At 44.2% G+C, this 22,760-nt stretch overlaps 1 protein-coding gene across 1 annotated transcript in view; it reads right to left on the reverse strand.

Moving 5' to 3' along the window:
* Window positions 1-22,760, reverse strand: part of LBH (LBH regulator of WNT signaling pathway) — a 74,553-nt gene that overhangs the window by 43,339 nt on the left and 8,454 nt on the right. Inside the window, exons 3-5 of the mRNA XM_042982232.1 lie at window positions 11,242-11,376; window positions 10,204-10,304; window positions 9,751-9,816 (exon numbers count right to left, since the gene is read on the reverse strand). Coding sequence (XP_042838166.1) covers window positions 9,751-9,816; window positions 10,204-10,304; window positions 11,242-11,376 — 302 coding nt within the window. The remainder of the gene's footprint in view (window positions 1-9,750; window positions 9,817-10,203; window positions 10,305-11,241; window positions 11,377-22,760) is intronic.

Genomic DNA, 22,760 nt, shown 5'->3' on the forward strand with positions numbered 1-22,760 from the left:
TATCTAGGAGACCCTTAGATTGAATTCCTCAGCACAGGCCTGGCTGTGAGCAGGGTCATAAGATGTAGATATAGTGAAGGAAGTTCTGCTGGGCAGAGGGGAAGGGATGTGGGGTCCTCTTACAAGCAGCGGATGCCAGACTGGAAACTCAATGAGACCAGAGGAGGGGAGCAGGAGGGGTGGGGGATGGGGTGGAGAAATACAGCAGAACTTTGGGGTTAAGCATGTAGGAGGGGAGAGTGATGAGCCTGGAGTTTCTGCTCCATCTGGATGGAAGCTGGCTCTTATTCCCAGAAGTTTCTTCCCAATGATGTGGAAAGCCACAGACCTGTAGGGAGTCTTGACCCCCTCCAAGGAAGCAGGATTAAATCCAGGACTCCATATTACCATGGAGATTCTCCCTTCAGAACTCAGACCTGAGGGCTAGAAGCTCTTATGTGCATTGTGATATGTCCCTGATGATAGCAGCACCTGGTTACGTGCAGCTCTTCACACTTACAAAGCACTTAAACATCTCTTTTGCTGCTCTTTATACCCTTACAAGCTGGATGAGGCAGTGTCATTATCCTCACATTATAGAAAAGGAAACTAAGGGTCAAAAAGCAGGACAACTTGCCATAGGTCCCACAGCTGGACAGGAAAAAGTCAGATCAGCTTCACCTCAGGATCCCCTCTACTGTCAGAGTACAGCTTGAGGCCAGAATTGGTTGAGATATGGCAGTCATTGTCTCAGAGCATGGCTGAGCTAGGCTGGCTGGCCCAGGTACTTATTCACACAGGGAGGGATCTGCTAAAGGGGCTGCCACCCTGATAGAGGTTATGGGTGCATGAAGCTTGGTTGCTGCCCTGACACCATAGTACCTCCTGCTCCAGCCCTATGGACTCTCATACTCCTCCATTCTCTTAACTTCATTCATTCATTCATTCATTCATTCATTTAACACACAGTGGGCATTGATGCACTAGGAATACAGATGGAAAACTAGACCCTATCATTGCCTTTCAGAGTGTGATGGAGAAAGGCAGTACCTAACCAGACAAGGGCAACAAAATATTGACTCTCTTTTCAGAGAGGAAGGATCGTGTAGTGATTAGGATCATAGACTTTGGAGACAGATGGGAAAATAAACTATGGAGAGAGGATATATTTAAAGGTATCATAACCAAGAATTTCTTAGAAATAATGAAAATGGATAACTTCAGATTGAAAGGATACAGTATTAAACAAGATAGATAAAAAAGGAATTCACACTTAGATACATTGTAGTGAAATTTAAGAACATTAATGATGGAGGGAAATTTCTCAAAACATCTATAAAGAAAAAAATAGATCAACTAAAAAGGAAGAAGAATGACACAAACCCTCAATAACAGAACTGTACACAAGACAATGAAGTAATATTTTAAAGTGTTGATGAAAAAATAATTCAAACCTAGAATTTTATATCCAGCTAAAATACCATTTAAATATAAGTAAAATAGGGGCGCCTGGGTGGCTCAGTCGGTTGAGCGTCTGGCTTCAGCTCGGGTCATGATCTCACAGTCTGTGAGTTCGAGCCCCGCGTCAGGCTCTGTGCTGATAGCTCAGAGCCTGGAGCCTGCTTCAGATTCTGTGTCCCCCTCTCTCTCTGCCCCTCCCCCACTCATGCTCTGTCTCTCTCTGTCTCAGAAATAAATAAACAAATTTAAAATATATATATAAGTAAAATAAAAATAGTATCAGGTATATAAGACTCCAGACAGCCTGTCCCCAAACCCCTTTTTGAAACATTCTTGGAGCTAATTTTTTAGTGTAGGAAGGAAGCTAGAAAAAAAAAAAAAAAACTTCCAGAATAATCCTGAAGAAAAAGAAGATGAAGGGGGAGGAGAAGGAGGAGGAGGAGAGGAAGGAAGGAAGGAAAAAGAGAGAGAGGGAGGAAGTAAAGAAAACATATACCTAAGGTCAAAAATCAGAGAAATAGAACATAGCAACAATAAGACATTAAATAACCTGGTGTTGTGAAAAAGATTATAAAATATACAAATATTTGACATGACAAATACATGACAAAACTAATGGGGGAAAGAAAGAGAAGATATAAACCTGTAATAAATACTGAAAGAAACCACAGACACAGCAGAAAGTTTTAGACTAACAATATTATGAAGACTTGTAATTAGGAGACAATAAAATCGATATAATTTTGGCAAAATGTGAAATTCCAAAATTAGAACAAGAATAAATAGCACACTGAGTTATAAGTATTCAACTAAGAAATACAATACAATCAAAGACCTCCCTCTTCCTGAAAAGCCCTAGGCTCAGATGGTTTTACAGAGAAGTTCTAGCCACCTATAAGGAGGAGATAATCACATAAGATACATAAATTGTTCCAGAAACTAAAAACTGGTTTCTCCTTTGTTGTAAGACTGGTGTAAGCTTTATTACAAAGTCAGATAAGGATTGTAAAAACAAACAAAAAACTATCAGGCTATTCCATATTTGAATATAGATATGAAAGTTATAAATAAAATATTAGCTAACTGTACCCCACAATGTATTTAAAGAGTTATGACCAAGCAAGGTTGATTCTAGACTATAGGAAAGTATAATATGAAGAAGAGAAACTATTAAGGTCATTTTTACCATTAAAGAAAAATGTCATGCATTTTGTGCATTTAAAGCATTTGATAAACACCTTGGAATTTTAAATCGTATATTTTCTCAACTTGATGAAGGCTAGTTATTGACTACCTACAGCAAATATAGTACATGGAGAAAGTTTAGATGCATCCCTGCCAGCACAGGTACTTTCTATCCCTCCCGTGGATGAGCAGAGTACTAGAGGCTTGGCTAAACGATACAATCAGAACAACACATAAGAGCTATAGGAAGGAGGGAGAAGTATGACTGGCTGCACGGAAAACTGAACATAGGGGCACCTGGGTGGCTCAGTCAATTAAGCGTCCTGACTGTTGATTTTGGCTCAGGTCGTAATCTCACAGTTCGTGAGTTTGAGTCCCAGGTTAGGCTTGGTGTGGATGGCATGAAGCCTGCTTGAGATTCTTTCTCCCTCTCTCTCTGACCCTCCCCTGCTCATGCACACTCTCTTTCTCTCTCACTCTCAAAATAAATAAATAAACTTAAAAAAAAAAAAAAAAAGAACTACCATAGGATCCTGAAATCCCACTTCTGGTTATACACTTAAAATAAATGAAAATAGGATCTTGAAAAGATATCTACATTCCATGTTCACTGCAGCATTATTCACTATAGTCAAAATTAGAAACAACCTAAGTGTCCATCAACAGATGTGGTATATATATGTAAACATGTACACACACACACAGGAATATTATTCAGCCATGAGAAAGGACATCCTGCCATTTGTGACAACATAGATGGGCCTTGAGCACATTATGCTAAGTGACATGAGTTAGAGAGAGGGCAAACACTGTGTACCACTTACATGTGAAATCTAAAAAAGGTGAACTCATGAAAATAGACTAAAATGTTTACTGGGGATGGAGGGTGGGGGAAATGGGTAAATGTTGGTCAAAGAGTATAAACTTCCAGTTACAAGATGAGTAAGTTCGAGGGGATATAATGCACAGCATAGTGATTATAGTTAATAATACTGTATTATATACTTGAAAATTGCTAAGAGAGGAAAACTTAAACGTTTTCGCCACAAAAAAGAGATGGTAATTATGTGATGTGATGGAGCTGCTAGCTAACTCTATGGTGGTAATCATTTTACAACATAGAAGTATAAAAATCAACACTCCTGTATACCTTAAACTTACACAATGTTATTATGTCAATTATATCTCAATACATCTGGGGGATAAAACTTGAGTGTGCATAAAAATCACCTGGAGATCTTATTAAAATGTAGATCTAATTCAGTAGAACTAGATGTACCTGATATTCTGCACTTCTAACAGGCTCCCAGGGGATGGCAATCCTGTTGGTCTGGGGACCACATCCTGGGTAGCAATACAGTAGATCTACACTGTCCAATAGGCAACCACTAGTCCCATGAGGCTATTTAAATTTTCACTGAAATTAATTAAAACTAAAATTTAGCTCCTCCGCCACATAAGCCACATTGCAACTGCTCAATAGCCTCATGTCACTAGTGGCTACCATATTGAAAAGCACAAAAATATAGAACATTTCCATTAGCATGGAATGTTCCATTGGACACCACTGCTCTGTCATTCAACTATTAGAATACGTAAAACTATTACAGAGGATCAAGATCAAGGCAAGAGTATCAATGATTTACTGTCAGCCTTACAAGGAGTTAACTTGGACCTTTAGGTGACGGTTGAGGACTGACCTAAAGTGACTGATTCTGAACATCATCGTCACTGCCTTGGATGCAGGAGTCAAAAGCATGTATATACAGTAAATAAACAAATAATACAAAATGAGCAGGGAAACGCCTCCAAGCTGAGAATTCCAGTCCAGAGTAATATAAAACAAATCAGAAGCCAGTAAGAATAAAACAAATGAAATAGGTACAAGTAGCAAGTTATATATTTTGGGATGGCAGGAGTGGGGAATGAAGAATCACCGGGAATGAAGCAGAAGAAGGACCAGAGGTTAGGGCTGAAACAATAATACCAAAAAAGAAACACTTATTAAAAGCATCACAAGCACAGTGGTGGTCAGAAATGTATCTGGCTCAAGCATCGAAATGAATGAATGAATGAATGAATGAATGAATGAATGAAAGAACAAATGGACTCGCCATCCCACCAACCGAATTGGAGGGAGTGCCAGTTTGGGGGCTAAGAAGGGGTGTGGAGGAGTGGAATACAATGAAATTAAACCAAACAAGAAAGGGTCTTTGCACAGCTTGATAATGGTGATAATAAGTCGAGAATGGTGTGCTTAGATTTCTATACCAGAAATTTTTTTTTTAAATTTTTTTAACGTTTATTTATTTTTGGGACAGAGAGAGACAGAGCATGAACAGGGGAGGGGCAGAGAGAGAGGGAGACACAGAATTGGAAGCAGGCTCCAGGCTCCAAGTCATCAGCCCAGAGCCCGACGCGGGGCTCGAACTCACAGACCGCGAGATAGTGACCTGAGCTGAAGTCGGACGCTTAACCGACTGAGCCACCCAGGCGCCCCTCTATACCAGAAATTTAAAAAGAGAGAAAGATCAGATGGAGAGGGATGGAAGGTCTCTGTTGGTGGTAACATTAGTGCAAGGTGATGTCTTTAGGGCCATAAGTCCAAGTCCTGAGTTTGTTTTTTAACCATTGTATGACTTTAGGCAAATCAGTTAAGCTTGACAGATTCTTCATCTTAAAAAATGGGGTTAAAGGTATATTCTGGCCTACCTGCCTCTCAGGATTGTTGGCCTGATGAATAAAATCATGGATGTGACCTGAGGTTGTGCCCCTGGACAGAAGCATAGAGAGTTGTGAGCCGTCAGAGGGCTTCCGGGTGTGTGGTCTCTCTCTGGTGTTTCAGTGCTGAGCTATCCGGCCTGGAGGGACTTTGCCCACAGTCCCTGGGGTGGAGGGAGCTGGGTCACATTGCTGACCCTCAATTTTTCTCAGCTGCTACCTGGGGAGGCTCAGGGCTTTCCTCTGGGGACATAGGACCCCCGGGGACCGACAGCCCATTTGCAGCACACCACAATGGGATGGAGTGTCCTGAAGGCAGGGCAAGCCCTGCCAGAGAATGGGGGAAGGGACATCCCCTTCTCCCTCTATTTCTCACCTCAAGGCCAGCCAGCGCCTCTCCCCCAGCCCTCCAGCACCCGTGTCCACATGACCACCTTGTCAGTAGCTCATGTGCCAGTGAGAGACGATGTCAGGGGAGCAGCCTGTGAACTCACATGAACCAACCTGTGTGCAACCTGCAAGTACACTTTATAGTTTGCAAAGTGCTGTTGCCCTAATTATTCCCCTCGTCCTATGAGGCAGTTGTTATGATCTTTTCATGGATGCAGAAGCAGGCACAGAGGGGAACGATGACTCAAGCTAGAAAACGGCAGGCTGATGACCCGAGGTTTGGATTGTTCGTCTTCAAATCCTGTGCGGGTTCTAGAGTCTTGTGCTGCTGCACGTCTCCTGGGGGCATCCTCCTGCCAGATGGGAGGGCTCTTTTTTCCATGCCTCTGGCTCTCCAATGCACACTGCCTGAGACTGGCCTTTCCCGCAGTCCACACTGGTGCGTTCCTGCTCTTTCTTTAGGGCTCTCAGTGAAAAGGTCTGACTGTATGGACTCCCAGGCCCGCCTGGGTTTTAAAGGATGTAAGCATGGAAGATGGCAGGCTTCTGCCGCCTCCTGGTGATTCACGAGCATTGCTAACCCATTGTCGAATTTCACCAAATACCTTTTCTTCTTCTTTGAGATCATTTTCTTTCTTGAAGATACATACTCTGGGGAATTTTTCAGTTTTTACTGTGTCTGAACAGAATACAAATCAGGATATCATACTATGAGCCACAGATGAAAAGTCAGGAAACCTGGACTCAAACCACTTGTCTTTGTGGGATACTGGGCAAATCTTTGAGCCTCAGTTTCATTATTTGTAAAGTGGGAATACTATCTACATCTTGGAGGCATCAGGAGGGTTGAGCCATGGGACATATCAGTGTCACAGAGCAGGGCTCAAGGAAAGTCCCGGTTATTATTTGCTCATATTCATTGTTTTGCAGGATTGTCATAGGTCCTGCATTTGCAGGAGACCTCTTGAACTCAATTCAAGTATTTCAAAGAATTGTAGAATTGGAAGGCAGTGAAAGCAGGTTAAAAAGTGACTTTCAGAAGTTCTTTGTAAGGCTCCTTAAAAGTAGTTAACATCCCAAGCACTGCTCAAATACTCCTGTCCCAACACCTTACCTCATATCCACCAGGGAAAGTCACCATCTCAAGAAGCAGTCCATTCCTTCTCTGGCCAGCTCTGCCTGGGAGCAGGTGCTCTCTCCTTTGTGTGTAAGAACTTCACTTGACCACACTTGCTGAGGCCCAGAAGTGAGGTCAAAGGGCGGACTTAGAACCTATTTTCTTCCAAAGTCCATTTGCTTTACTCTTCGGTGGCTTAATTTAAGTTTGGGGCCACCTGGTTTTGCCTTTAGTAAAATATCTCACTCATGAATTTCCCCTCTGTAGAGTGGCTTTTGGAGTAATAAACTCCCATCTTACAAAGCAAGAGTTCTTGCATGTGTCTCTTGGCCATTCATAACTCGGTATAGAGTCCCTAACTTGATGTCTACAGCAAAGGAGTCAGGACTGCCTTTGCTGAGAGGCAATCTGGGGACAGGCAAACCTGGATGGGGTGAGGGAGGTATAGCAATGGGGGGACCAGTTGAGGCCATCTGGGAAGAAGGGCTCCCAAAGCTGGAGGTTGGAGAAGTGTTCAGAAAAGGAGTAAGAGAGCAGTGGAGAAGGTGGTTACAGTTAGTTGACAGTTTGGTAGCAGAGCTTCTGAAAATCATCTCATACTCAGCCTTGGCCACTTGCAGGAACCATTAAGAAATCATCCAGTCCGGGATGCTGGGTGGCTTGGTCAGTTAAGCGTCTGACTCTGGGTTTTGGCTCAGGTCATGACCTCACGGTGTGTGAGTTCGAGCCCCACGTCAGGTTCTGCACTGACAATGCAGAGGCTGCTTGGGATTCTCTTTGTCTCCCTCTCTCTGCCTCTCTCTCTCTCTCTCTCTCTCTCTCAAAATAAATAAATAAACTTTAAAGAAATCACCCACTCTGGGTGATAACTCCTTGGGTTCTTATCGAACCTTACTTATGTATCTTCTGGGAGGAAGGGGGAAAGAAAGGAAGGACCATGGAGGACCAGGTTCCCCCATCTCTGTCTCTCCTTTTATTTGTATGTTACAGCAACATTTCCCTGTTTCACTGCTTACGGGGCCTCTAGATAAAATTAGTTCTGCATGTTTTATCTCCCCCTAGATGGTGGATGCCTTCAAGGTAGGACTGGGACTGATTTACTCATGTCCCTGGAGCCTCACAGAGTGCCTGGAATAAAGCAGGTGCACAAAAATGCCTGTTGAATTTAAGTGGCCACTAGGTCATCTGAGTAGTTTAAAGTTGGAAACTTGACATCATTTAGTCTAGTAGTTCTCAAACCTGGATGTGCATTAGAATTGTCCTGCGAACTTAAAAAAAAAAAAAATTAGTGCCCTAGTCTCTACTCAGGCCAATTAAATCAGAATCTTGAGGGCAAGATTTTCATAGTTTAAATACCCAGAAAGCGCTCACTACCTGAAGGCATGATACAGTAAATCCTTTTATAAAACTGAGAAATCACTTTCTAATGCACAATAATTACCCATTGTATTATGTTTGAGTTATCTTGTAATGCATTCTCTTAAAGTTGAGCCTGTGTGTACAAAATATATAGAACTTGAAATTTTTAAAAAGGAACTAGGAAACATATAAGGGGAAAAGCTAATTTTCACTGGACTTTCAGAGACTTGCCCATTCACAGCATGGCAAAAGATTCAGCATAATATCATAATGCTTGAACTGAATTTCATTTAAAAAAGTTTTTGTTTTTATTTGAGAGAGAGAGAGAGCATACCTGTGTGTGCATGCACAAGAGAATCCTAAGCAAGCTCTACACTCAGCGTGGACCCCGATGCAGGGATCCCATGACTCTGGGATCATGATCTGAGCCGAAATCAAGAGTCAGACGTTCAACTGACTGAGACATCCAGGTGCCCCTGAATTTCATTTTTTTAAAAAAGAAGACAGATAAGTCAAAGGGATGGAATAGAGTGAGAGAAAGGAGACTCCACCCTTCATTAAGAGTCTTTGTGTGACCTGTTGGGGCAGATGCTGTCCCACAGACACCTTCTTTTGAAATCTGTGTATATTTGAATGTCCTTATGTTTAAATGGGGTAGAAGGGATACAAACCTAAGTGTGGATTTTAGTTATATTCAAGGATCTGTTGAGAGAAGCTTGTGTGGCCAACACCTTCCCTGCACAGACCCAGCTGCAGGAAGATGGCAGAGAGGGTCTATCGATCTCAGCACTTCAGTACTTGAGCAGGGTAGGGACAGGAAGTACCCTGGCACCTGTTTCTCTAAGTGTGGTCCTGAACCAGCGGCATGGACCTCTTCTGCTTGTTCCCTAGAACTACTGATATGAATCTGAATCTTAACAAGATTCCTGGGTGATTGATTTACAACACGTGAAAGGTTAAGAAACACTGCCTTGAAGGATGCCCCACTCAACTCCTTCTGAAGCTTGCCCCTGGCCTCACATGGAGAGGCTTGATCTTTTCTTATTCGCCCCAGTAGCCAGTATGTAACTCTTCCAATATTTGAACAACCTTTCTGAGCCCTCCTGATTTTTTTTCTCTTTATAGGGAAAAGAAAAAATAAATGAAATAGCTGTCATCGCTGATCTTAGTTCCAGAGGGAGAGAGGAGAAGATCAAAAGTCAACATCTGTGATTCTGCAAATAGAAAATGAAATGTTTCCCAGGCGGGTTGGGAAGTAGCTCTCGGGTGTTTGGCTGGTCCTCTGTGGTCCCATCTGAGGTGACCGGGCTCCATCCAGAGCCTTTAAAGGGAACCCCGGGGCTGCCCATCGTGCCCATCCTAAGCAATAGGAATGCTTAGCCAAATTCCTGGGGAAGCTTGAGGCAGATCTGCCAAGGCCCAGGCACCAGCCAGGTGGGTCATTGACAGCTCTTCTGCTCACTGGAGAACTTCCAAGAAGGAGTAGGATGAAAAGTCCCCTGATACAGGACACTCTGTACAGGTAATAGTCCACTTACCTCCTCTCCTCATCCCCAGCTCTGAGCCAGAACATTTTCCTTCCTCTGTCTGGGGACCACGTCTATCTAAAAAATGAGGTAGAGTCTCAAGCCTTCTTTCTGTCTTTCTGGAGTTCTTGTCAAGTTGTTTCTCCGAAAGAAAAGCCAGAGTGTTACAGAATAACTGAGTGGCCAGCATTGTGGGCTGGGGACAAACATGGTGGGGGGAGGAGTAAGGGGTTTAGTTCCAGAGACTTGGTCTCCCAGAAGTCCCTGTGATCCATACCTGGACAGGCATCCCCATCAGGGCTCCCCCACCCTCTTCCAGTGTGCCTGTCTTTTCGTCTTTGACAGTGAGGCTAACCTGTTCTATAGGACAACATGCTGCATACCTGTTCTCCTTCACCAGCACACTTGGCCTGCACCTCTGCAAGGCCTACCTTCCCATAGCCAAGGACCTCCAAACAGGCTCACCTTGGCTCACATGGAGTTTCGCTTTTCTTGCTCTGGATTCTGGCCAAGGGGAAGCCTCAGAGGCACTGGCCTCAGGGACATCAATTCCTCCCGGAGAGCTCCTGTAGGGAGGGTGTTGGGCAGCCAGGTCTAGAACAGTCCCTGTGCTATGCCATGAGGTGTCCTCTCTACACTGGACCTCCTCTCCAACAAGGTAGAGGAGACTGGGAGCAATTCAGCACTTAGGGGCCCTGGGCTGAAAGCTCATTGCTGCCTGGGTTTGTGCCTTAATTAAGAAGCAGAGTTGGGGATTACTGAGCAACTATTCATTTCTGACCTAGTACCCCTAAACAAGCAAAACTAGGTGCATTCCTGGCTTGAGGGTTAAGAGTGGGGAAAAAAAAATTCCTTGCTTTCTTTCGATATTTTTTTCCAGATGTTCAAGTTATGGTTTATTCGGGGATAAATCTTTAAATGTTGGCACTCCTTAACCAATAATTCCATCTTCCTGAGGACATATTCAAGCATATGAACAAAGGGCTCCACAGATGTTCATGACATTGCCACTTAAGGTAGCATAATGTTCAACAAAGTAGCCTAAATGTTCCATGAAAATATCATAAATGTTCAACACCAAGGAAATGGCTAAATCAATTATTATATAGCTTTATGGTGGACAATGATACCCATTAAAAGTAATATTTTCCAAGAATTTTAATGACTGGGAATATACAAGAATCATGTTAATAGAAAAAAGTGGGATTCAGAACTGTATAAACATTAATTATAATTGTGAAACTATATATAATATAGATGCATATATATATGTCTGTATATATAATATAGAAAAAAACACCAAACTTTAAGTATTAATAGTATGGAATCTGTGGATTATTTAAGTATGGTCTTATTTGTTTACTTGTTTCCTTATTTATTCTCTTCATGTTTTCTTGTTGGAATCAAAAAATGTATTCTAGGGGTGGGAAATTTGTATCAGGGCCCTCCTTATTCCCTGTGCAATCAGTCCCCACCGTGTGGGCTGCCTGGGGCCTGGCTCACCTACTCTGTGTGGGGCGGCAGCTGAGTCCACTGCCCTTCTGCTCCCACCAGGCAGTCGTCTGCTTCTTCAAATCCAAGCCAGCTGTGTGTGCGGCTCTGAGGGCCACTGGCCAATCCTGCATGTCACCTGCATCACTGAAAGGAAGCGAGACAAATCCAAGTTCCAGTTTCTCTCCCAGAGTCCCCATCCATCTTTGTGGCGTCTGGTTTGTCCTTTTCCTCCCCACTCTGTGTCCATCCTCCCTTCCCAATGTCCATACTAGGGACTTTGGGCCCCACACTGGATGCAGGAACAGCCACATTACGTAGACCGCTCAACCAACATCCACAATTGCATGAGGTCTAATCCCCCCAAATGTCTATTTTCTATCACTCATAGAGGTTCTGCCTCTCTGATCAAACCCAATGGGTATAGGGAGGAGCCCAGGGACATCCAGACAAACACCCCCGAGCCAGGCTTTGATCCCAAGACACACTACAAAGAACAAACTTCTTCTATAACAGCATGTCCCTCCTCTTTTAATCTCCGATACCCAGGGCAATCTGTTCTATGTGACAATTGGCCCAATTTCTGCAGCAAGTCAATAGCATGGAATAAAAATAGCAGTGAAGAATGGGGGAGAATGGACTGCTAGGTTATAAGAGAACTGAGAGACAGGATATCTAATGTAAAGTGTAGCTAGATCCTGATGAGAATAAACCATTTTTAAAGAGATAGTTTTTAGATAAATCTAAATCTGGTTAGATGCTAGATGGTGGATATCAAGGAATTATAGCTTATTTTGGTAGGTGTGACAGTGACATTGGAGTTCCATAGGAAAATTTCTCCCTTTTGAAATACGTTCTGAAATGACACAGTCCTGGTGATTTGTATTAAAATATTTTGGCAAAGAAAAAAAAGGAAAAAAGGATAAATGAAGCAAGTGTGGAAGATTTCAGATGGTTGCTGAACTCAGGTGATGGATAATGGAGGTTCTTTCTACCATTCGCTCTTTTGTTTGGATATGTCTATGTCAGCCCTGTTCCCTCTGGCACACGGTGGGGTTTGGGCATAAGTCTTTAAATCTCTCCAGTTGATTCCTTGTCTGGGAACAGAGTGGGGAGCTAAGCTCAACTCTTGATGCTCAGGTTGGCGGTCCCCCAGTCGTTGCTCCATATGTCCTTTTCCCAAATGTTTCCCAAAGCTCATGGGTCAGAGAAGTGCAGTTATGGTGTGTCCCTTGCCCTGTGACCTCTATTGTCTGTGTGGCCTCATGAAGAGGAAATAGAATGTGTTGCTCCCAGCTGAGCTGGAGGGAACTAGTGTCCAGGACTTTTTGTAGTCCACAGAGAGCAGCAGCCTCTATATCCTCCATCCCAAGAGCAGCTGCTCCAAGTCTTGACATACAAATTCAACTTTGTTTGGGTTTACATGGGTAAAGACCCAGTCTTCTGCAGACCAAGAGCCTATGCATTCTATGCCTGCTGTGGTTAGGGCCAGTGCAATGAAGTGGGCACCGTGTGCCAGGACTGTGAGGGGCTCTTTACGCAGCATCTCATGACAATAAATGGAAGGTTCCATTCCACCCCTGGCCGTGCCCTGCCTCATCGATTAACAAATATTTATTGAATGCAAGGGCTGGAAGCGAAATTAGAAAAAATGATAACTCTCCATCTTAAAGGTGTGAAAAACTAAGGCCCAGAGAAGTGTGCTGACCTGTTGGGAATTTCTTGTTTTGACCAGCTGCAATCTGGATACTTTACTGGAGGGGGGCGCAGATTCCTGAGATAGCTACAGGGCAGGGACCCCTGCACCCTGGAAACTGGAAGCTGAGGGAGGTTGGGTGCTCTGTACCTCAGTCCTGGCAGGTGGGGGATGGGCTCGTGAGCCCTGGGAGGTCACTCCTCCCAGGTCAATGCTGCCGCCTAAATCCTAGGGGGTAAGATGAAGGTGTGAGATGAGGCAGGAGGGGGCGTCAGCAGCACGTGTCCTCGGCAGTGGTGCCCACAAAGCTAGTGGCAAGTGTCCAGTAGGGGCAGTGTCCTAAGCAGGCCATTCCCGGGGCAAGGTTTCACCTGTGCCTCGCCCACCAGGGCCAGGTTCTCCAGGCTGCCCCTCAGTTCTCTGAGCTGCCTCCTCACTTGCTATATTAGTTCCCTTTTTCATTTCATTTTATTTTTTTACTTTTTTTTTTTTTTAGTTTTTATTTATTTTTGAGAGAGAGCGAGAGAGAGAGAGAGAGAGCAGGAGAGGGGCAGTGAGAGAAGGAGACAGAGGATCCGAAGTAGGCTCTACACTGTCAGCACAGAGCCTGATGCAGGACTTGAGCCCACAAACTGTGAGATCGTGACCTGAGCTGAAGTCAGATGCTCAACCGACTGAGCCACCCAGGTGCCCCTTACTTGCTGTATTAGTTCCTATTGCTGCTGTAACAAGTTACCACAAGTGTAGTAACTTAAAACAACACAAACTCATAATCTTACAACTCTGGAGGTCAGAAATCTGAAGCAGGTCTAACAGGAATAAAATCGGGATGTCAGCAGGACTGGATCTTCCTGGAGGCTCTGGGGAGAACCATTCCCTTGTCTTTTCCAGCTCCTAGGCAAGGCCTTTTCCTGCATTCCTTGACTCATGGCCCCTTCACCTGTCTTCAAAGCCAGAAGAAGAACACCTTCAAATCTGTTTCTGACCTCTCCTTCCAATGTCACATCTCTTTCCCTGACTCTGACCTTCCTGTGTCCTCCTATTAGAACCCACCCAGATAATCTACAATAATCTTCCCAATTTGGGATCCTTCATTTACACACATCTGCAAAGCATATTTTGCCATGTGAGTTGACATATTCACAGGGTCCAGGAATTAGGACCTGGACATCTTCCAAGTATCATTTGGCTGACCATGCCCTCCAATAAATTCTTACCCTGTTTCAGAAAACCAAGAACCCTTTCAATTACAGTGGACCCTTGAACAACATGAGGTTAGGGGTGTTGACTTCTCACACAGTTGAAAATCCACAGATAACTCTGGATTCCCTAAAAACTTAACTAATAGCCTACTGTTGACCAGAAGCCTTACCGATAACATAGTCGATTTGCACACGTTTTGTATGATATACTGTATTCTTACAGTAAAGTAAGCTGGAGAAAAGAAAATGTTACTAAGAAAATCACAAGGAAGAGAAAATACATTTCACAGTCCAGTATTGCATTTATCGAGAACAATCTGCGTGTAAGTAGATCGGTGCAGTTCAAACTGTGTTGTTCAAGGGTCAGCTGCATTTGCAACTGAAACTCCTGACTGGCACTGTCACCACACTTGGAATTGTTAGAGCTAGGACTGGAATCTGCTTTCTTTGAAGAAAATGGAATTTCTTTCTTTGAAGAAAATAAAGAGCGTCTTTCCCGGTATTATGCAAACCTGCTTGACTCCCATTACCCACAGTCTCTCCTGCCAGGCAGGAGGCTTCGCTTGCTTGGTGCTCCATGGGGTCCCTGCGTTGGCGATGCCTGGGGAGATGACACAGAGCCCCTGCGCTGGGACAGCAATGGCCTCCCCTAGACACACAGCCAGGGAAGGCCACCTCTGGGGTGAGCCAGGCTTTCCACTGTGATGGGCGCAGTCCACTGGGAACAGTGGGAAGCACTGGGAGACACGTGACGGACGTGAAAGCCTGAAGCTGCACGGGCCACACAGCTGAAGGGATTCCTCTGCAGGAGAGTCTGAAAGGGCCAAGGAAGCGAGGGTTTTGCAGACTTCCCCGATCCAATTCCATACACAAGTATCAAATGCTTGCCATGTGCTGAGCACAGGGTAGGAGCCGCCGCCCAGATGAGCAGAAGTCCAGGCTCCGTTCTTCAAGTTGCTCACACCCTCAGGGGGTGACCCACGCGTGTGCAACCACAGACTGGAAGGCAGGGCCGGAAGGGGCCTCCAAGAGCTCGCTGACCCTTTCTGCCCCCATTATAAAGAGGAAACTGAGGCCCAAGGAGGTAAGGAATATAAGCTCGAAAGCAAGAGGTGGCAGTGCAATTGTATTAAGTGCTGAAGGCAGAGAAAGAAAGAGAAAACCAATGAGGGCAGGCGGCATCGAAATAGAGCTCTCTGATGAGACACAAGCTGGTGAAGGAAGATCGTGGGGAGGGGGAATCCGGGAGGCAGGGAAAGAATGACACGAAACCTGGGACCCCGTTGCTCACTGAAGGAAGAGAGAAGAGAAGCCAGGGGAAGGGCCTGCTACATAATTTGTGGGCTCCATGCAAAATAAAATTGCAGGCCCCTGTTGGGTCAGGGAGACCATGCTCCTCTTCCCACGGTCTGCTGGCTCCCACCTCAAGTCAGAGGCCGGGTGACCTGAGGGATTACGGTCTCTGCCCCAGAAAGCACTTGCACCTCCAGCAAGGGTGGGCAGGAGGTTCTGGCCAAGCTGCCTAGGCTGGCCCTGAAGGCAGACAGCTGCTGACGCCCATCCCAAGATGTCATGAGATGTGGGCCCCATCCTGACCCTCTCCATGCCTGTACTTAGGACCCTGAGTCTGGCCCCAAGTGACCTAGTAGCCACCTTGGGCAGAGGACAGCAATGGTTGCAGGATGGGGGTGGGGAGGGACAGGCCATGTAGGGAGTAGAGTCCTGGGGCTCAGAGAAGAAGGTGCCCCAGGGTGGCAAGGAGAATAACCAGGAATGAGAAAGGACTCCAATGTCCTGTGAGACTTCACTTGCGAAAGACAAAATTATTAAGAATTTCAGGACAGTAACTGCAGAGCAATAAATCCCAGAGCAAGGGCCCCCTTATAAGCCACAGAATCCTACGTGACTACTACACTGGTCACGTGTGCACGAAGCTGGCCCTGCCTGGGGACCTTGCTGCAGTCCTCTCCACCATCCTAAAGGACCTTCATCCCCAGCTTCTGGAAGGCACAACTTAACAGCACCAATGCCCACTGAAGAAGGAACTGAAGAAATGCAGCCAGAAACCAGGTCAGATGTGCACAGAGGAGGCAATGCTGAGGAGACAGAAGAAACAGGCTATAGGCGATAGCCACCGGGGGGGGGGGGGGGAACGTGTTGTTTTGTATTTTCTATTGAATACCTTTCACACAAGTGAAATGACATCCTATTACTGTTGTTTTTTCCCCCCACAAAACTCTATTTTGACTTTCTGTGGATTGCCATTAAACATTCGAAACTACATCAATACCATAAAAACAAATTTGAGGATGCTTGTACATGAATGATTTTGGAGAGCTGTAACAATGTTTTTGGTAGGTGAACATTTTTTTGAAACCCTAGTCCGAACAGGACTGTACACAAGAATATAAAACTTGTGACATTTTCTTAGTTTTAAACACCAACTTAAAAAATAGAGGTACTTTTCTTTTTAAGCTGCCGGCATTGACAAAGTACAGTTTTCATCTTGCTTGGAAATGCCCAGTCATTGGCTCTTACAGCAGCCCTGTGAGCTGAGGGGCAGGGGACCAACAGTCTTGAGTGCCTGTTATACTATGACCACTTATCCTAAAAGTGCACCCACTTTTGAGTCCTAGTTCTGGGACCTAGCCTCTCTGATCCTCAGTTTCCTCATCTGTGAAATGAGAGGATTGAATCTCTCCTATGTAGTCTTCGGGTGTTGGGTGTTAAACGAGATGGTGTGTTAGAGCTCTGGTGTAATGGATGGCACAGAGCAGACATTCAAATGGTGGGTCTTTAAGTTCTCCTGAGGTGTTTTAAATTCTCCCCCAAACCCCAGGCAAGAGTTGTGATCATCCCTGCGCTACCTGGAGGGAACAAAGGTAACAGGTAAGTACAAGTGTCAGGAGTCATACCCGGCTGCCCCACCAGAGCCAGGCTGCCTGCCTTTGGACATCCTTCCTTGACTTGCCTTAAATTTTGGCCAGCAGCTGCCTTAAACATTCGCGCCACGTTTGAATACCTTACTCCCCAGTGTGACATTTTTTTCCAGTCACCTTTTTAACACTTTGATGAATTATGTGCTTATGTAACCTAAGCTCTGCCAACTCCATAAAAAGCAAATGTAGTCTTCCCAGATAGAAGGTGCTATTCTTCTGAGAAATAACATTACTCTCGCCTTGAAATCTGTGGATTTGAGGGTCGCTCCTGCCAACTTCCAACATGGGAATCAGCCAAGTGTTTAAAAACAGTCACAAGACAGTAAGACTCCAGGGGGGCAGTTGACAGGATGGGATGCTCAGAGGGATGGTCTGTCCCAACAGAACTAAACCAAACTAATTTTTTCAGGATGAATTTCTTATCTCTGCCATTCTTTGGAATATACTATTTTTCTGCTTTCTATGGAATATAAAATAAAATAATAAAATTAAATTAAAAAGGAAGGAAGGTGGTCCGGGGCAGGTGCTAATATCCCATTTTATGTATGGGAACGGAGAGGTTCAGGGTCCATAGCTCATAACAGTGGGTTCATCTTCAGACTCTTAAGTCGAAGATTAAGAAACGCATGTGAAGGGGCGCCTGGGTGGCTCAGTCGGCTGAACGTCCCACTTCGGCTTAGGTCATGATCTCCCGGTTTGTGGGTTCCAGCACCGCATCAAGCTCAGTGCTGACAGCTCGTAGCCTGGAGCCTTCTTCAGATTCCGTGTCTCCCTCTCTCTCTGCCCACCCCCCTCCCCCGCCTCCGCACTCACACTCTGTCTTTCTCTCCTTCAAAAATAAATGAAAAGGGAGAAAGAAAGAAAGAAAGAAAGAAAGAAAGAAAGAAAGAAAGACATGTGAAGCACCTGACACAGCTCCATGAGTGATAAGGCAGAAGGGAAGATGGGGGACAGAGGTAACACTCCCCTTCTCTGCCACAGGCACCTCCTTCCCTCCCTCTGGTTTCATCCCCTTCAAGACACAGGGATTTGTTTCGGGCCACTGTGACACTGCCCCCTCCTCATCTCTGTGTCACTCTTTGCTGTCCAGCCCACAGCACTGGAATTACTGACCCTTTTACCTCAGCAGGGCGTTCTGCCACCATCCAGGCTCTTTCATTCCAGGGCGATATTGACAAACCCATCTGCTAAAGATAAGTTGGTGCCCCTGTTTCAGCGGAAGCATAGTGTGCTAGGTGCTGGGGCTACAGAGGGCGCCCCCTGCTGACGCCTCCTCAAACAAGATTCATGAAGAGCATCTTTGTGTTTTGAAGCTAACAAGCTCTCGATCGCCTCCCCCACTTCTTCTTCCTTTTCATTTTAACATCTCTTTCCCTACACCTGGCACTCAGGGTAATTCCACTCAATGGCCACTGTTCACAGGTGACAGGTTGGTGACCAGAGAAGGGACAGCTGGGAAAGGCATTCTTCAATTTATCAAGAGATGAGCTATGGCATCTCGTTTTTAAAAAACAGACTCTAAGAGCTTTCCCCCTAAGGTCCAGAACACGACAGGGATGTCCACTCTCGCCACTGTTGTTTAACATAGTGTTGGAAGTCCTAGCCTCAGCAATCAGGCAACAAAATGAAATAAAAGGCATCCAAATTGGCAAAGAAGTCAAACTTTCACTTTCCACAGATGACATGATACTCTACATGGAAAACCCAAAAGACACCAAAAAACTGCTAGAACTGATACATGAATTCAGCAAAGTCGAAGGATATAAAACCAATGTACAGAAATCAGTTGCATTTCTATACACCAATAATGAAACAACAGAAAGAAATAGCAAGGAATCAATCCCATTTACAATTGCACCAAGAACCAGAAAAGACCTAGGAATAAACCTAACCAAAGAGGTAAAAAATCTATAGAAAGCTTATGAAAGAAATTGAAAAAGACACACAAAAATGGAAATACATCCCATGCTCATGGATTGGAAGGACAGATATTGTTAAAATGTCGAATCTACACATTCAAAGCAATCCCAGTCAAAATAGCACCAGCACTCTTCACAGAGCTAGAATAAACAATCCTAAAATATGTATGGAAGCACAAAAGACCCCAAATAGCCAAAGTAACACTGAAGAAGAAAACCAGGATGTGTGGGCGATCTGGCTGCAACATTGGTCATTGATCGCCAGGGTTGATTCGGCTGATCTGGCTGGCTAGGCAGGTGTTTCCTTCCTCCCTCACCGCCCCATGTGCGTCCCTCCCGAAGCACATGTCGGTTGAAGAGGACAATCTTCCCTGATAGAGGAGGACCATTCTTCCATCAAGGGTATACAAGTAGCTGTTCTCCCCTTCTAGAACCTCCAAACAAGCTCTCAAGGTCCATTTGTAGGAGAACGTAGGGTAGTCAAGCTTCCACGACTCCAGACACCTCCAAATGAGGCACTTCATGTGGCAGTCTGCCTTTCTTAAAAAAAACAAAAAAACAAAAAAGAAAGAAAGAAAACCAAATCTGGAGGCATCACAATTCCGAACTTTAAGCTGTATTACAAAGTTGCAATCATCAAGACAGTATGGTTTTGGCACAAAAACAGACACACAGACCAATGGAATAGAATAGAAAACCCAGAAATGGACCCACGAATGTATGGCCAACTAATTTTCGAGTATCCAATGGAAAAAAGACAGCAAATGGTGCTGGGACAGTAATATGCAGAAGAATTAAACTGGACCACTTTCTTACACCATACACAAAAACAAACTCAAAATGGATGAAAGACCGAATTGTAAGACAGGAAACCATCAAAATCGTAGAGAAGAAAACAAGCAACAGCCTCTTTGACCTTGGCCACAACAACTTCTTACTTGACATGTCTCTGAAAGCAAGGGAAAGAAAAGCAAAAATGAACTTTTGGGACTTCATCAAGATAAGAAGCTTTTGCACAGCCAAGAAAACAATCAACAAAACTAAAAGGCAACCAACTAAATGGGAGAAGATATTTGCAAATGGCATATCAGATAAAGGGTTAGTATCAAAAGTCTGTAAAGAACTTAACCAAACCCAAAACCCAAAAAACAAATAATCCAGTGAAGAAATGAGCAGATGATGGGCAGGTGTCCAGTGAAGACACAAATAGATGCTTTTCCAAAGAAGACATCCAGATGGCTAACAAACACATAAAAAGATGCTCAACATCACTCATCATCAGGGAAATACAAATCAAAACCACACTGAGATACCACCTCACACAGGTCAGAGTGGCTAAAATTAACAACTCAGGAAACAACAGATGTTGGTGAGGATGTGGAGAAATAGGAACCCTCTTGCACTGTTGGTGGGAATGCAAACTGGTACAGTCACTCTGTAAAACAGTGTGGAAGTCCCTCAAAAAATTAAAAATAGAATCACCCTAATAGGTAATTTATCCAAAGGATAAACTACTACTAGGAATTTATCCAAAGGATAAAGGAGTGCTGATTCATAGGGGCACATGTACCCCAATGTTTATAGCAGTGCTTTCAACAATAGCCAAATTATGGAAAGAGCCCAAACATCCATCAACTGATGAGTGGATAAAGAAGAGGTGGTACATACATACAATGAAATACTACTTGACAATTAAAAAGAATTAAATCTTGCCATTTGCAACAACATGGGTGGAACTGTAGGGTATTATGCTAGGTGAAATAAGTCAGTCAGAAAAAGATATATCGTATGTTTTCACTCATATATGGAATTTGAGAAACTCAGCAGAAGGCCATAGGGGAAGGGAAGGAAAAATAAGTTGCAAACAGAGAGGCAAACCATAAGAAACTTTTAAATACAGAGAACAAACTGAGGGTTGATGGGAGTGAGGGGTTACAGGGTCGGGGAAAATGGGTGATGGGCATTGAGGAGGGCACTTGTTGGGATGAGCACTGGGTGATGTATGTAAGTGATGAATCACAGGAATCACTCCCAAAGCCAAGACTACACTGTATACACTAACTTGACCATAAATTATTTTTAAAAATAATAAAAAAAAAGAAAAGAAAAGAAAATAGACTATAAGTTTACAGTTTTAGGTTTGCAGCAAAATTGAGGAGAAAATACAGAGAGTTCTCATATATCCCTACCTCTGCTCACAAACAACTTCTCCCATATTAACACCCCCCCACTTCCAGAGTGGTACGTTGGTTGAAATCAATGAGGCTACTTGAGACATCATAATCAGGCAGAGTCCATAGTTTACATTAAAGTTCACTCTTGGTGTTGACTATTCTGTGGGTTTAGACAAATGTGTAATGACATGTTTTCCTCAATATTTCAGCAATATTTTCACGACCCTAAAAATCCTCTGTGCTCTGCCTATTCATCCTCCCCTCCCCATCCAGTCCCTGACAACCTCAAATCTTTTTACTGTCTCTACAGTTTTGCCTTTTCCAGAATGTCATGCAGTTGGAATCATACAATATGTGGACTTTTCAGATTGCCTTCTTTCACTTAGGAATATGCGTTTAAATTTCTTCCATGCCTTTTCATGGCTTGATAGCCCATTTCTTTTTAGCACTGAAAAATATATCCTTGTCTGGATGGACCACCGTTCACCAATGTGTTCACCTACTGAAGGACATCATTTTGGCAATTACAGACAAAGCTGCTATACGCATCCTGTAATAGGAAAAACTCAACTTTTTCCTCTCCTTTTCCCTCACCCCTTACTGTGTCTTTATCTTGTGTGTCTTTTTTACCTTCACAGAAAATACTTCACTTCTGACACTTCCCATCACCAAATGTGTGGAGGTTTTTCCCCATATGAAGCAATTATCCACGATACCAGGAGGGTGTCCTTCAATATAGCTCATTTCTAACACTATCTACCTGGAGATAGTGTCAAATCCCACAGGGTAAGGTCTTAGTCCCACAAGACTGCTTCCGTCCCACTTCAGATGCTAGTCACAAATAGTAGGTCCCCAGGTTACTCACAACTTCTGTCCAATTTGGCAACAAATCAGAGATTTGCATGATTCCTTTCTCAGGTTTAATTAATTTGCTAGAGTGGCTACAGAACCTAGGGAAACACTTAATATTCACCAGTGTATCATAAGGTATGTTAAAGTACACAGATGAACAGTCAGATGAAAAGACACATAGGGTGAGGTCTATGTGTCTAGGTGTGACAGAAGCACAGGAACTTCTGTCCCTGTTTAGCTGGGGTGAGTCACTCCCCTGGTGTGGTTGTGTTAACCAACCTGGAAGTTCCTCAAACCCTAAAACATACTGTGATTTTATGTAGGCATGATCAATCAATAATTCCATTTTCAGCCCTTCTCCCTCCTCGAGGGAACGGGAGGGTAGAGGGGAGGGTGGTGGGCAGGACTGCAAATTCCAAGCTTCTGATCATGGCTTGGTCTTTCTGTGACCAGTCCTCTCCAGGAGCCATCCAGGGAGTCTCGTTAGAACAAAACCACTCCTATCATCCAGGAATTTGCCGAGTTTTCAGAAGCCCTCTGTCAGGAACCAGGATAAAAGACCAAATGTTAGATTGAACAAAAGATGCCCCTAGTACCCTTATCATTCAGAGAATTTCAAGGGCTTCAGGAGCCCTGTGTCAGAAATGCAGGAGGGGAGATAGAGACCAATGTATATTTTCTATCATCTCACACATCCTCGTGCAGGTTTTTCTGTGGTCCTAAGTTTCCTAGGCAAAGTATAATGCAGA

The sequence above is a fragment of the Panthera tigris genome, chromosome A3, assembly GCF_018350195.1.
Source record: "Panthera tigris isolate Pti1 chromosome A3, P.tigris_Pti1_mat1.1, whole genome shotgun sequence".
Classification (NCBI taxonomy): Eukaryota; Metazoa; Chordata; class Mammalia; order Carnivora; family Felidae; genus Panthera; species Panthera tigris.